Source organism: Sipha flava, unplaced genomic scaffold (genome assembly GCF_003268045.1).
Source record: "Sipha flava isolate LNK unplaced genomic scaffold, YSA_version1 3_pilon_pilon, whole genome shotgun sequence".
Classification (NCBI taxonomy): domain Eukaryota; kingdom Metazoa; phylum Arthropoda; class Insecta; order Hemiptera; family Aphididae; genus Sipha; species Sipha flava.
The window spans coordinates 1,706,413-1,723,022 of NW_020273108.1; the positions used below are offsets into that span (position 1 = coordinate 1,706,413).

The 16,610-nt window shown below is 35.2% G+C and overlaps 1 protein-coding gene across 1 annotated transcript in view; it reads left to right on the forward strand.

The window, feature by feature from the left end:
• Nucleotides 1-2,344: 2,344 nt before the first annotated feature.
• LOC112688752 overlaps nt 2,345-16,610 on the forward strand; it is a 52,900-nt gene continuing 38,634 nt past the window's right edge. The window contains exon 1 of the mRNA XM_025562103.1: nt 2,345-2,706. Within this exon, the coding sequence (XP_025417888.1) occupies nt 2,609-2,706 (98 nt within the window). The 5' untranslated portion in view covers nt 2,345-2,608. The remainder of the gene's footprint in view (nt 2,707-16,610) is intronic.

The window sequence follows — 16,610 nt, forward strand, 5'->3', positions numbered from 1 at the left end:
ATTGTCTTTCAACAATTTAATGTACATATCAACACAACTCGAGACTCGATTGTACAACACTTCTAGAATATATCTAATACCTATGCATACAATACAAATTACAAAGTCATGAATCTTTTACTTGGAAAATTCGCTTTTTGGTTTCCAAATAATATTTTATTGTGCCGAGCGACGGATCATGGTCAAGTCAAGTAAGGTTTTTTCCATTCTACCGTTTTAGTTCGATTGATTTCGTATTCCGTTAATATACCTCCGTGCCAATTATTTGGTTATTTTTAATATTAAAATGTTAAAAATAAAACATTGTTTTTGCGCATTCATTCGAATGTTAAGCGTTTTATAATTAATATATTAACTACGATAACTGCGTAAGTACAATTAATGCATTTTTTTTTTGGTTAGTGTTGTTGAGTTCTAGAAATGTATGTAATTTTGATACGCATATGGGATGGGTTTTGAGTTCAGAAAAATATTCTTCTAATCATACTATTCGATTTTGGATATCCCTGGTGTGCGCGTACATAATTTCACTTCGTTCATTCGCACGCGCTGAAACCCTTTCACGTTCTCATCGCAATTAAACTGATTTTAATAATACACGACGTCAGACACACGGCGTTTTAGGATTGTAGGGCGTGCGTGGTACTCGGGGAACCCTTTTTTAATAAATCGGTCGTCACCGATGTGAACAGGCAGTTAATTTAATGCTTTACACGACGGTTTTCCGGAAGTGTCCTATTTGGTGGTTATCTGTGACATAGTTGTTATAGTACACGGAGACCGAGGACCGCTGGGTTCGTGTTTTTTTTCTGCTGCGCAGTACGAATCTCTTCAGGTACGGTTTCCTAGACGCGACCGGTCGCCGAGACAGGTCGCTGCGACAGTCGCCGTCCGACTGTTAATATGTAATTCCTATTATCTGGTTTCCAACGCACGACTGTTGTCGCGCGACTGAACTTTATCGTGGCGACCGGCGACACTACCGGTCCGAGAGCAGTGTATTGCGACCGATGCGCGCGACCGTCGATTTTTTTTAGTCACAAACCAACTTTTGGGTAGTGAATTTCGATCATCACGTGCATGAATATGGCTAAATTGCATTTTTCGGGAGAAGAAGAAGAACAACTCATCGAATTGGTTCGAAAAAATGTTGAGTTGTTTGATCTGTCACACAACAAATATAAAGATGCAGAACATAAAGATAGTATTTGGTTAGATATTGCTAACACCATCGGGAAATCTGGTATGTAATATTTATCTATAACATAATATATAATCTAGCAATAAGATTAATTTAATACAATACTAAACACTAGCACTCACTGCACGAAAGCCACAATGATACTGATTACAGATATAGAATTTGATAGTTTTTTTTTACGTCACCGGAGACTGGTCTCGGCGACCAGTCGCGCCTGGGAAACCAGCACGCGCCAACGACAGGTTATAGCGACCGATCGCGGCGACCTGTCTCGGCGACCGGTCGCGTCTAGGAAACCGTACCTTTCACAATAATAACAAGAAACGTGCATTCAATGTCACAAGATCATCGGCACGGGGACATTTGTCGCCTGCTCTTGACCCGGGTCCAACAAAATAAATCGGATTTCAATACACAATACCAAATGTGTTTGTCGAGCATTATAACTATTAATAATAGGTCCAACGCTCTAGCCGAATAAATCCGTGTTTGCAATCTAGAGGAACACGAAATAAGTGAGACCTACAGGGATGATATTTTTCCCTGCGGATCCCACGAAACCCAAAGATGACCGTTGAATACCTAGACCGGCGGTTAGCACTCGGGGATTGAAGAATATTTTTATTTTCCGGGAAAAGTATTTGTAATCGATGATGTTGCCGACAACGCGTAAATGTTTATTTTTTTCGTACACGCCGATGTCACCGATGCCACCCGTTGTGCGTGTTGGTCATCGGTCCCCCCCGACACAAAGGTTTACCGTTCAAACGTTAGTGTTGACCCAAAAGATGTTATACGTTATGTTATACTAGTGAGTTATTGAACGAGATGTACCGCACTCCGAAACGACAACCATAACAATATTGTTGTGTGGCTTAGCGATTTCACTAAGCCGCCCGGCGCCGTCGCCGAAATTTTGGTCAAGGTCGCCGTGTGTTCGGTTTCGATTCGGTCACGTCGGTGCGCCGTTACGTGAACGTTATTCTCCTCCTCCGCCGTCGCGGACTCCGCGTGCGTATACTACTACTGTGGTTATCGGTCTCGCGCGTTATTTTTTCCCCGCTTTTTCCCCCGTCGTCGTCGTCGTCGTTATCTTCATCCGTCACCCTTCTCGATCGTTGCGATAGCTGTTTAGTTTTCCTACGTCGACCGTTCGGTGCGCTTTCCGTTCCCGCTGTGCGCCCGTTTCGCAAAAATCCTATACGACGCGACCGGTGTGTGCGCGCCCGTCTCCCGACCGAGACCCACCTACGGGTGCGTCAAAGGCTTTCGGATAAATCGCCGTTCGCGTAGACCGGAACACACGACAACGGGTTCGCAACAACACACGATCGTTACGCTACGTTTCACGTTTCACGTCGTCCCTAACGGCGGTTTAGGTGTTCGCGCGCACGGCCGACCTTAAACATGTCGTCGAGCGTTTTCGCGCCGTCCTGGGGACCGGAATTGGCATCGCTGATGGAGCAGCGGTACCGACGGTATCTAGACTTTTTCGGTACCTTCAAGTGAGTGGTCCTTTACGTAACAGAACTAATAACGTTATCGCGACGATAGCAAATTTTCGTTGGCAACGCGAAGAGCGCTGCGTGCATTTGTGTTGTTACGGTGCACGTGCCGAGTCAATAGGTCGGCCGACAACAGGTGGCCAATTATAATACTAACGCACGTTTATAATAATCTCATGTTCGTTCCGACACACAAGCAAACACACGCGGTCCGCGGCGTAAATGTATCTGTCTGTCGATGTTATTTTTTTTTGTCGTTCGTGTACGAATTCCGTTAGGACGTTTTTCGAATTTTCTTTACCTTTCCCCCCCACCCACCCACCTACTGTAGTATTTTCGTCCGTCGGCAATGCGTTGTCATATGTTGTCGTAATGGTATTAGCACCTACTCCGCAGCGGCATGACGTACGTATTAGCAGTGTTATTAAGCGTTTCTTGTACTTTCAGTAGTGGTCACACGGTCCACACGATTATTTTAACGTAACAAATTAAAACCAAATTCACCCCATAATCGAGTTAAATTGATGTAAAATCACGCGTTGGATTACCGTATTGATGTTATTTTCTTGTTTCTCCTTTGTTACAATCCTAAAATAAAATCAATGGTTTCGGCCGGTGGAAGATAACAAGTCGAGAATACTCGTTAAAATTTCCCCCCCCGAACCTCCACAGCTCTCGCACGTTCAGGTTAACAAAGAAATTTTCTATAAATATGAGAAAGGTGACACGACGTAAACGATTCCAATTCCATTTCCTGTTTTGTATTACACGAGATTACGATTTGGAATTTTGGAGTACAATATAGAATAGTAAAATGGATAAAGTTACTAATTATCATTTACACACACTATTTATATATTTATGTACACACACTAATTCCTATTTAGTACGACATTATTGGAACTGTCCGTTGGCTTCGAAACGTAAAATAATAATAGCAGAAAACTGTTGTTCGCCCAAGTTGCACAGTCAATTATTTGAATTCAATCTTACCTGGTGGCGGTATAACACTAGTCGGAGGTACCGGTGGGTGTTAGGCTACGGTTACATTGGACCCGTTTCCGATCCGACTAATCGGAAGAAAAACAAAACCGTGTGTATTATAGGTAATGGCCATATTCGTCGTCCGTATCCGACGTATCTACAAATCGGACACGTCGGTTTTAAAACGAATTTATAACATAACTTGTTTTATAACTAAATAAATAATAATTTACAACTGATTTTTTGCTTTTCATCCGATCAGTCGGACCGTCGGATCGGATCGGAAGCGGATCCCATGTAGCCGTAGCCTAATGTTTTAAGGCCATCGGTGCTCCGGAGTCCCCGGCACTCTCGTGCGTAAATATTTGCACATACCGGTGCGGTGCGGCCAATACAGTTCGCGGAATAACGTCGACGGCGACGAGGTTGCGTAATTTTTCCTACGATTACTCCTATCGTTGCGGTCGTCCTGCTACCGGAACCGCCGATGATTCGCGCGTGCAAAAATACATAATATTCGCTCGTCGTCGTGGCACGCAATCACTGCGGTAATGACGTGCGCGCGGCGTGCTTTCTTGTCCGCCGCGTTGAGGCAGTCCCTATTTATTTATTTAGATTTTCCGCGTTGCACATTTTTTTTTTTTCTAAACCAATTTACCGGCTCAAGGTTTTACGATCATAAATACCACTCTCTATCTCTGTTCCTCCTGAATCGCGCATTATGAATTTTACGTTTTGTTTAAAACGGGTTTCATTTAATTTCTTAGATAATAGGTGAACATTTTTTTTTTTTTGTTGTTTTTTTTGCATTTTTTTTTCGCTCATTTATCTTTTTTAAAATGTACGTGTTTAATTATCGATTATTTACCCGTTACTTTTCTATAAGTATCAACAGAACAAATCTATTAGAGCTTGTAAAGACACATTGTCATGTTTTACGTTTCAAATTAGTTTTAATGAGATTTACTATCGGCGATATCGATAAAGTATTTGTTACGCAAGTTAATTTATCGTTTTTGAAAAGCATCCATATATTTTACCAATCTATTGATTAAAATGTAATTATATTATTAGATATATTATTTTATATATTGTTTATTAGATTTGTAGATTCAAGATTGTGCGTTAGTCCGCGTTCGTCGATTGTCATTTAATTATTTTTCATTATTTACTCTTTTTTTTTCAATAAGCCGAAAGTTAAAAAAATATGTGATAGAATTCTGTGAAAGTTTATCAAAGTATACGGTAGTACATTTTTTTTTAACACAAACTAGTGTAATCAACTGAAATCTTTTTAATTTATTAATGCATTTTGTAATTGCTTTTTTATATAAATTAAATATTTTTTTTTTACTTTTCTTCACATTGTAAATGATTTTTTTATTAATTAAATTGCCTTCAAATTCGAATCCAAGTTATGAATTATAAAAATATTTCTCATCTTAAAAACAAAATTTTTATTCAAACATTATCCATGCAAATTATCGAAATATTAATATGGGTTCCGAAACTATGGGTTTCTCAATGTTAATCACATTTTCAGTAAAAGTGCTTTATTGCAAACGGCTTATTATTTCAACCATAATATATCATATCTATCTACCTAACCTATCTTTTGTCTATCATACCCTACGACCCAGTATTGCGCTAAGACTTTTGAAAACTGTTTTAAATACTTTATTATGTGTATTTGAAACCGTTCAGTCAAATTTTCCAAATTCTGATTGGTAAATCTGACAAATTTGGTTTGAATATTTTAAAATTAAGAAATTTTAATTGTTGGTTGTTCAAAATTAAAATTAAAAACTTGAAATGTAGTCTGATCGACCTCATGTAAACAAAAATAACGAATTCTTATAGGTTTTTAGAAATCTTATCCCATTACTAGGTTGATCGGTGATATTGATATAAAGTACACACAAATGATACATGCGTTGTTGACGTTTCCATCTTTCTTACACACAACATTGCGACGACGAATTGTACGTGGGGTTGCCGTAGATGAACTGCTCAACTACAATTATTTGTGACCTACATTATAATTACATACATTATAATACATATAATACATTACATAAATTATAATTTAATATTTTATGTGTTCAGTGATTAGGTGTTGTGAATCACTTCTGTTCACTGTTGTTCTACCACTCTGCCGTACGTTGAAAACATCTAGTTGTATAGAATTGAATGCGTACAGTAGTTAGTTGATTGAAAATACGCAGTAATTTCTATAAAAATAGGAAAATATAAGCCATAAGTAATTTGACAATAATTAAGAAGCCAAATAAGTACAAACTCTAGGTATTTTATGGTGACTTACCCGTCTACTAAAAGTTTCATTTAAAAAAAAAAAAAATGATAACCAGATTTAATTAAATTATTTTAGATATTTAACGGTTATTATTTGCCTCACGAATTATTTTAATTTAGTTAATTATGACATATTTATTTGATGTATTATTTTCATATATCGTCGAACATAAGATAATTATCTCTGATTATTCACGTGAATAAGCACTCCACACTACAAGTTTTGATGATCAAAAATATTTTATTATTATATTCTCCAACTTTCTGAGAAAAATTACTATATCTTACGAGTAGGTTTAGTGCAAAAATATAATAACGGTTGATTGAATAAACATGATTTAATTTAACTTATCAAGTATCCACTATGCTTGAGTTTGAATAAAGGTAATGGCAAAGAAGAGTATCGTATCTATATATATATTAAAGACGAGTATCCTATAAAATACTTAAATTTTTATTTTATTTTTGTAAATCTAACTAATTGATTGGATTACTGACTGAAACTTCAACATAGTACTTTCCATCCATCGGGTATACTTGTACTTCAATATGAAAATTAGTAATAGGAATAATCGAATGATTAGATTATTATTTTTCGACTATCAAAATAATCGAATGATTTTATTAATTCAAATTATGGTACCAGACAATGTCACACATATTTATCAAAATAAAATTAATTGAATTATTCTAATAAATTGCGTGTTTTACTCGTTGCCCATTGGATACTAAACTAAAAGGTTGACTGTCCATCAGTATTTTATTATTATTTATTTTATTTTTAATCATTGGTATATTTCCCGGTATCAGTAATCGCCACACCAATTGGTTTAATACGTATAAATATTTAGATTGAAAATGCATTTCACTTTCACGCTTATAAGATAATCACTTGATCATTTATAGTATAAATTTTATACAACCAGTTTAAGCAGTTAAATCATATATCATTCGATTATTTGATTTCGTGTACTAATCATCCCATTATTTTTTTTTCGACTACTAATCATTCGATTATTTTTTTCGATTACCAATCAATCAATTATTGAAATCATTTGATTATTCCTATCACTAATGAAAATCCTTATTTTCGATTATCTTATAGCCAAAATAACGTATTATGATTAGCAATAGTAATTATATTATTACGAGTTGTCTCGTTGAGCGATAACAATGCAGCGTCATTCTCGGATCAGATTTTGACGAAGGCTGTTCTACATGTGTATTATCTTCCCTAGTTTGAAATTAAAAGTATTCAAAGTCCATGAATTTGGCTTGATTTCAGATGAGACGGCACAAGTTGAACCCGGTGGGGGGGGACGCGTCTTTTTATTATTATATTATGAAACATATTTTTGCCATGCCATATGCCAATCGGCAATACCGAGTGAAAAAGCCAATCGACCGCTTCGAAATCGTCATGCTTTCTTACACATTTTTTTTTTTTTTTTAGTTGCGTTAGACAATTGGGTTCTGTAAGTTTAATAGTGAGGACGATAAAATTTTAGTAGTTGCGGTTGTATTAATTATCGATTCGTGCATTCATGTAGGCAAAAAGAAACAATTTTACAGAACCGAAAAAATTACATTACCAGTAATTTGAAGAAGGATTTAATTTTGGGTGGATATCGAATATCGATGCATCGATTACATTAAACAAAAACGATAACAGTGATACTTATAACATTCGTGTATTGTTATCGCTTTACTATGCATTTAATCCTGTATAAAGGCTGTTGTTAGTTTTCGTAAATTTTACTATTGTTTGATAAACTCAGACACAAAAAGTTATAAAAATTCGCGTTTTATTCAATTTTTAGACGTTTAAAAAGTTTAAATCAAAATTGAATTTAAAAATGCATGTACACCATAAACTTTCGAAAGGTCATAATATAATATTTTTACTACATACGTGTTGTCGAATAGATATGTGCTGTTAAACTGTCGTATCCGCACATGTATAAAATTAATAGTTCACTGTAAATTGTAAATACTATAACATCCATATTTCCATTATTAATATTTTCGTTGTTATACGTACATTTAATATTTTCTGTTTGATCGTAAAAGTATAGAATTGTTAAAGCAATTTTAGTTTTTATTCGTTCATTGTAGAGCCATCTTCGTATATAAATAATTTTTAAATTCGGAGTACTTGTGCATGTTCGACATTTGGATTTTTTTTAAAACTGTTACCAATATGAAAGAGAGCACGTCGTCATGTTTAGTGTGTCGTTTATGACAACATTCACAGGCTTAAATATAAATAAAATAGATTTTAAGGTGTAGAATCAACACTCGCTGGTCCCCGAAGTACACGCTGTCGACCTCGGCAAAACTTGTATGTTTCTCACAAGCATTTTAACAGTTTGCGGTTGCGAGACTACAGTGATTTTGTAAACTGCATGGAGTTACGATTGGTGGATTCTCTTTCACCGTTTAATAATTTAAGACACGAATACATTGAAAAATGAGCGGGTGCGATGAGGCGTTTAAATAAATAAAAAAAGTTCTATCTCCGGTTATAATGTTCACACTAACATTTTGACGTCGAGGTTATTAAATATTTACATATTTTTCCCCCTACCCCGTCAACCTTTTATGAACTTTGCCTGTCATCTATTGTGCATAACGGCGACGCCTAACACCTATACTGCCTAAGACTTTTCTGATTCGTTTCTGATGCAGCACTATTGAATTGTTCGTCGTCAAAATTCCTTTCTTTTTTTTTTTTGTACAAGTATCGACAAGATAGATCGAATCTATGTAGTACCTGGACAACAAACATTCGCTTTAGAGTTAAAGATTTATTTTTATAAACATGTATTAGCTGTCATTACGAAATTGGTCGGTTATGCACGTATAAAATTATTTTTGATATTATTATATTAGTTTAACCAAAATACATAGTGTGTTATAAAAGTTAAATTCTAGAATTTAAAATTTTAATAATAACTATTGTGGATGCAATATTGAATAACCATTTTCCTTATCGTAAGAAAAAAAAAACAATGAAAACGTTGATATGTATTGCATCACTTTCTCCTTCTATCCGACATATTAAAGCAAAGGCAATCGCAACTCAACGGGAGTTTTTGAAACAGAACATTGCGAAAAAAAAATTGCGATAAAATGTTTATAGTACCGTCAGAAGAGTGATACATCATATTACAAAAGCCTTTTCATAACCAATAATTATATGATACATATATCCTATTACACTCCTGGGGTATGTTTGGACTTAATGAAGTAACTGCTCTTGTTGTAATCGGTCAATTCGATCGGTTAAACCTGAAGATACAATGACATTTTCATTTTATATAACAATTTATAAACACATACGTATACGTGCAACTTATACGTCACCGTCCACTCTTCGTACGCCTTTTACATTCTTATAACTGCCATGATGTTACGTTGAGTCGTTTTTTTCATATTTAATTGATCGTCAACGATGCAAACCGATGATTTAATAATATACGTCTTTATATGCGCGACGAATTTCATTTGCTGTTTCCACATTAATAGTTAACGACACAAATAATACTTCGTGCCTCAACCGTCGATCAATTATCCCGTCAATTATGCCATATAATAACATAATCAGATAATCCATAATGAGTATGCTGTGTGGTACGTGTTTTATTTTATTAGGTACGTTCTTGATATAATTTGGTTTATGCCTCGTAACAATTTTCAAAACCGTTTGTCGGCAGCAGAAATTACGTCTTCGAAAAAACGTTCGATTATTATTGTAGTTCTTCACTTTTCAGCTGTGCCATTCTTGAAACTATACGACTGGGGTACCGTTCCGTCTTTATCTACCTACTTACTTACCTACCTGCCTACACTCCCTAACCTGACATAATTGTTATCGACGGTAATGTTTTCACAAGGCTTATTACCGTTTTTAGATTTAGCTTTTAATACGCCTTGTTTTTCATCGGTTACAAGTCGTTCTTGGTCGTTATTATCCTGTTTTTATTATGCATTCAGTCGAAATGTTAACAAAATATTTATATACCTTTTGAATAATGACTGGGCGCTGCCATTAAAAATCGTATTTGTTGACATTAACTTTTTCATAATCCAATGGTTTCAGTACTCGGTTAAACGACATAATAGTTACCGTTTCATTACCATATGAAGTGTGCGTCATATTTGTTCATTATTATAATACACATCTGCGTCCATTTATAATTTAGTCGGATATTCCTGAGACACGGAGGACTTATTTTGTGATGTGGGTTGGGTACATGTGAATAAAATGTACAGAAAAAAATATTGTTGAACTAGGTATGTATTTTGTATTTTCAGAGGCTTCAGACATCATCTGATGGGATTTTATATTTTGATTATTATATTTTCGCTTGGATCCGTAAAATGTTGTCGACATCGTATATACTTTTATATAACATACTATATTTCTTTTGCAGCATATATATATATATTCATATTTTATACATTTCACCGTACAGCGGATGATGGTTGTCTTGGATTCTTTTTGAATCATCACAACATATACGTATATATTTTAATATTAGTTTTCAAAGGCTTAGATAGTTTGGAAACATTTTAATCTGTTTTTGCTAGTATTTTATCATTTTCTAGGCGTTATCACTTGTATATATCTATATAAAAAAAAATTATTATGAACCCAAACTATTTAAATAGGTTGATAAGCTAATTGATGTTATTAGTTATTATATAAATATTTTTTTACGTTTTTCTAAAATTAATTTCGTTCTCTTCTCGCAGATTTTTTCTACATGTATATTTACTATTAGTCAGTGTTGCATGTTATGTACCATCTCGCCGACCTAGTAACACGAATAAATGCCAAATGGTATAGTTTCGCATACTCGCGTAGTGATGGGATTTAATTTTCAAACCTGCGAGGTCTATACTTTCATTGCAACCGTCCCTTATTGACAATTCTATTGCCGTCTCTGTTATAACACATATAAAATCATGTTTACGAAGACACAAGTTACTGAGTCGCCGTCTGTATGTCTAAACTGACTGCTTTTAAACAATGATGTAAGAATACCAATTTTTTTACTAAAATAAAACATTCACGACATGGGTACGTTTATAACATTTTACTATAATAATGATGGGAATGTTTTGTCGAGACTAAAAATAGTGAGTTCGTGGTACTTTTTAAATCATTAATTGACAACCGATGAAGTTTTATCTTTGTCACAGACTTTTATGAAATATTAACTTTAACATAATATTAGTAATTTAATGTTCTAAATATGTTATTTCTTACGCATACAATAACTATGTGTTTACATTTACTTCAGACGTACACATATATTTTAAAACATTATATACACGTGTATCTTTGTAACCTACACTTGTTTTAATTATTATGCAGTTTAACAGACAAGCTAAATTAAATGGAACCTTTTTTTAATTATTTTAAGGTTGCTCATCCTAGTATGTCTTGTAGATTGTGATGTCACAGTTTGAGATCATAATATATAGGGTAGATTCGAGTTTAAATGTGAGTACCTGTATTTGTAAATTTTAATCTAATAAAATATGAGTATTTTCAGTGTTTTCACGTGCGATTCAATTATTAAATAATTTATTGAATAGATTTAATTTTTTTTCTGTTTTCGTTTAGCGTGTAAAAATATTTTGTATCAAATACTTCAAAATTATTTTTCGTATTTTTTACGTATTTTTATATAAAGTCTACATCACGTTTTATGTAAATATTCCGCGTATTAGTTATTTTCTAAGAATATACTAAACATTTGCTGGAATATCCTCAACGATTAAAATTATATTATTTGTATTAATTATTATCATATGTTATCTGGTATAGATGTACTAATGCACAGGAAGCATTAAGAAATGTATGTATGTGGATCTAATCGTATTATTTTCAAGTATGTAGTAAAACCCAAGTATGTAGTTTATACGTCATTCCAATGTTCTAAAATAGATAGTCAGAATACAACATACAGGGAATTAAGGTAAAACTACATTACTTATATTTGGGGTTTACTATAATTATGATATATGACTTTCATACTTTTATGGGAATTATGTAAATTTGAGAATTGATTTGTATTTATTTTAATCGATACGTATTGTAGACGTCTTGTTGTTCGACGTTCCACTTGCTATTGTTAAAGAGTATAATATGAATTCTAGGACCTTAGTAGTGTCTCTAGCTACCATATTACGTATTTATGTTTTTATTGTAACTTAACTTCAACTATAACTTACGATAACCTAATGCGATTATTCATGTGATTCGGTATCGCATAGAATTTGTTATTATAATAATAAAAACAAGTCTATATAAGACTATATAAATCGTATCTTATCTTTTGGCGTAAGAAAATCAATGTTCTTGTTACTTATTGACAAACTATAATTATATAAAAATACGTCGTCATTTTATGACGACCCAGAGAATAATTCACTGAACCCGTAGCCCGTAGATTTATATGTAAGCTCGGATTATCCGGGTGAAACCCGTAGAGGTGACAACCCTAATTACAATACTAACAAAATATACAACGTCAATTATTGTTCAGAGTAACCCAAATAATGCAATTTCACCGGTGTACAAAAATAAGTTCTTGTGAAAATGATATATATTTATTCACCAGTTGGGATTCGCAGCTCGAGTTACAATCATCGATGTTATACTGTTCAGAGTAATATATTACATTTGATGAAAAAAATATTATCATTGAATTCATCTTAATACGTACCTACTGTTACGCTCTACTACTATTATTACGGCAATATAAAAATATAGTATATTTATTACGTATGTGTGTCGAGTATTATTTATTTTATAAGAGTAAAAATGATATCAATAATATCATTGTAAGATTATTGGTACATGACATAAACGTTATTTTTTACACTCTGATTTATTACTTGTTGTTCATAACATTGTCTTGGAATGTTTTTATTATTTTTTATATTTTGAACATTGGCATTTATGTATAGTGTAAAATATTATTAGCATTTAAAATACTACCATATTCTCATATGGTCTACCGCTCAATATATTTTAACTCGTTTTACCTGCAGAAGCCTTTGTTTCCCGGACACTGGTCGTATACATATGCATTTATGGTTTATGAATTCCATTTTCAGAAACAGTTTTTAGGTAGTTTTGAAACATCTGCTGTTCGTTGGTTCTTATGATGTCATTTTACGTCGTATATTGAAAATTTTTTGACCTTTTTTATTTTTATTTTTATTATGTTTAATTTTAATTTTAATCTCAGGTCAAACAGAAAACGATATTTTTACGAAACCATTATTGTATAACGAAAAGTCGATGATAGTCGCGTAGTACACCGATTATAAAAACATTTGGTATACGTTTTATTTGTAAGTGTACTTATTTTTTATTAATATTGAACTAATCAATCGAATGCAATGATTAAAATACAAATTAAAATCAAATCTATTTATTTAACGACTTAACGTTGAAAAATTTAATTTCAAAAAAACAATAATAAGTGTTTCCGCCAATAGCAGTTGCAATCTAATGTTTTTGTTGGTAAAAACGTACAACTTCCTAAAATATTTGTAGACAATAACCAAATTGGAAGAACCAATTCAAAAACTATGTTCCAAGTCTTTTGTACGTCTATTATTTCAAAGAACAAATATCTTTTTAAAAACTCAAACATAAATATTGTGTACGACCTTTATGCACGCGATAACGTTTATGGTGTATTAATTATTTATTTCGTCATTATTATATCCTGTTACAACAAGTGCTTGATCTCGATGTAGAAACAGGAAAAAGCAAAAAAGATCGTTGTTGGTTTAAAACTTGTTTCGATTATTATCACAAATAATAATACTATTTATGATTATCGTTATGGCTTGTATTACTATGTAAACTAATAATTGTGTTACTTTTTTCCAATATCATTAGTGTTTCTCAGAGAGTTTGTCGATTTATATATTACATAATTTAGCATATACAGTAATGCAAATTGTGTTTGAAGAATACTACGTACTTACTGATAAATAACCGTACGTAGTACCGCCGTGTATGCAGAATCAACATAATCATTTTTCCCTTTGCCATAAATGCTTGTCTGTACAAATATTAGTAAATAAGACGTCTGGTAGTATTTCGTTGCACCCACTATCGGTATCACCGTTGGATGTACATTAGGATTGATTTTTAGCATTAAAATTGTGTAACAGTTGCGCGCACTTTAAAGACATTTCTGTGAATTTGCATTTGAAACGTGTCGTAATTGTAATAACCTTATTTTTCTTATTATCAAGTATATGTTTCAGCTGATTAAAATTTCAATCGAATATTTTTACTCGTTGGTTGTATTTTTCATTATATCAGCTGAGCATAACATTTACCAAGTATCGATTGTTGAAATATTATGTTTATAATAATATTCTACGAATGTATTGCTTCAGTATTAATTATACTAGATACATAACCGTACTAGATATTATCTTCATTATGATCTGTACAAGACGTACCGAGTAAATTCGTATTATCGTTGTTTTGTTCAAAAATCGCAATGGTTTCTTCGACGTTTCAATAAAACGCATAGATTCTGATGTATTTTGTTCTTAGCGTTTTAACTATTTGTATTTATTAACGGGCTAGAAGCCCAACAGCACAACACGATACACAGTAATTAACGAAGAATATAACATTATGATTATTATTTTTATTTGATTATATGTTAAATATCTAACACACTGATTCATTAGAATTATCGATATTAATAATTAAATTCCAAGTCGTTAGCCGTCTTCTCGAAACGTAATGGACATCTACAATGGATAAGATCGTAGCATAACATCTTGGATTTCGTTAACTTTTAATCAGCCGTTAATCATTATCGTCTTGATCAATATAGTGTTTTCGATTGATTTATATATATATATATATATGTATCATGTCTTGTAGTCGTTGTCGGTGTCGTTTTGTCCGTCCGATATTGTAAACATTATATCTACGTGGTGTACTGTATACCTACTAATTGCTGCTGCGTGTGCTCATGAGTTGTTTTCGACTCGAATAGTTATTCGGCAATGGAACCTCGTCACATTATTACCAAACACGTATAATATATCGGCACATTCGTTTGGCGTATCACATACAGGCATCATCGCACAGTTGTTGTAAACGTATACTACACGTACGTTACGTGCAATCGTCGTCGTGTGGGATCAGTTTTTCCTCGACAAATGTTACTCCTGGTAACCTGTTTTACAATATTTATTTTGTGTGCGCGCGCGCGAGTACGGTGTGGCATTCGCGTTTATAATAACATATAAACACGGGCGACGTGCCGTTCTTGTTGTTTTTGTTACTTTATAAAGCCGCCGACAATCAATGTCGTTCGAATCCGTGTCAAGCACTGTCGCCTTCACAGATCGTGTACCTGTTAGGCGTTTACTGGTCACTGTCGTGAACACATCGTTCTGCACAGCGCTTGGTGCGGCAATGTGAAAAAGTATCCTTACGACGTGGGACCGTTCGGTGGTCACACACTCCGGCCGCCACGTGGGTTTATAAAATATGTTGTCGACGAAAAAAGCGCGGCGGGAGTATCGGTAATTTTTGCCGCCGTTTTTATTCGCAAACCGTGGAAACGGACTGCGGCTGCAACGGATTATTGTTGTCAACCCTTTGCTCGCGCAGCTGTCTCTGCACAATCCTTAGCCGCCGCTGCCGGCTGCTGCTGCAACAACCCGACGATCGCCAGCCACTCTTCCGGTGAGATTTCGCAATCACCGCGGCCCGACCAACGAACCGGTTCTTCGCAGCGGCAATGTGCGCCGTCGGCGGCCACCCTTTACAATGACGATGCGGTTTAATGCGGCCTCTTTCGCCACTGTCGATCTATTTATTTGGGAACGCGTACACGGAGCGAGACGGGAAAAAAAAAGCGCAGTCGGAGAAAGACGGCCCTCGGTACACATTTTATTGTTATGGCGGCCGTTGACGATGGCCGGCGAGCTTATGCACGAGACACGTGTAAAACGTGGATAGTAATTTCGTTGCGGCTGCGCACAGTTGTCGCGCGAGTGCTGTTCAATTGCGTCGTTGAACAACGTCGCCGCCATTGCCTTGACACACATCGCGCCCGCAAATATCTCTTCGACGGCGGTGACGTTGCCACCGCCTCCGTGGCGAACGAATCGAACACGTCCTTCGGGCTGGTGATTGGCGTAGTCTCCTGCGGTTTCGCAGGGTCTCGCGCGCCCGATGCCGAGCAGCTTCCCGTCCCGAAAACGTGCGATGTAGACACCCATCTGACAGCTAACCGTTCGAACGTATCGGTGGAAGGGTCATTGCCCCGACGCACATGTGCCATGTTACAATAACAATGCGCGCGCGGCGTCCTATTCTTGTTCGGTCCGACGTGGCGTGGTGGACGACGACGGGTGCGACGGATGTGCACGCGCGTTGATCGAGGAGCGCAGCTCTCGGGATTCTTTCCCCCCCGGATCTGCGGGCGCGGCAGCTGGATCGTCGTCAAACGGACGGCATATAGGAAGTAGGGACGACTAGAGTCGGTCTTCCGTGCGCGTGTGTGCGCGCGCGCGCGCCGTCCGAGTGGGATCGC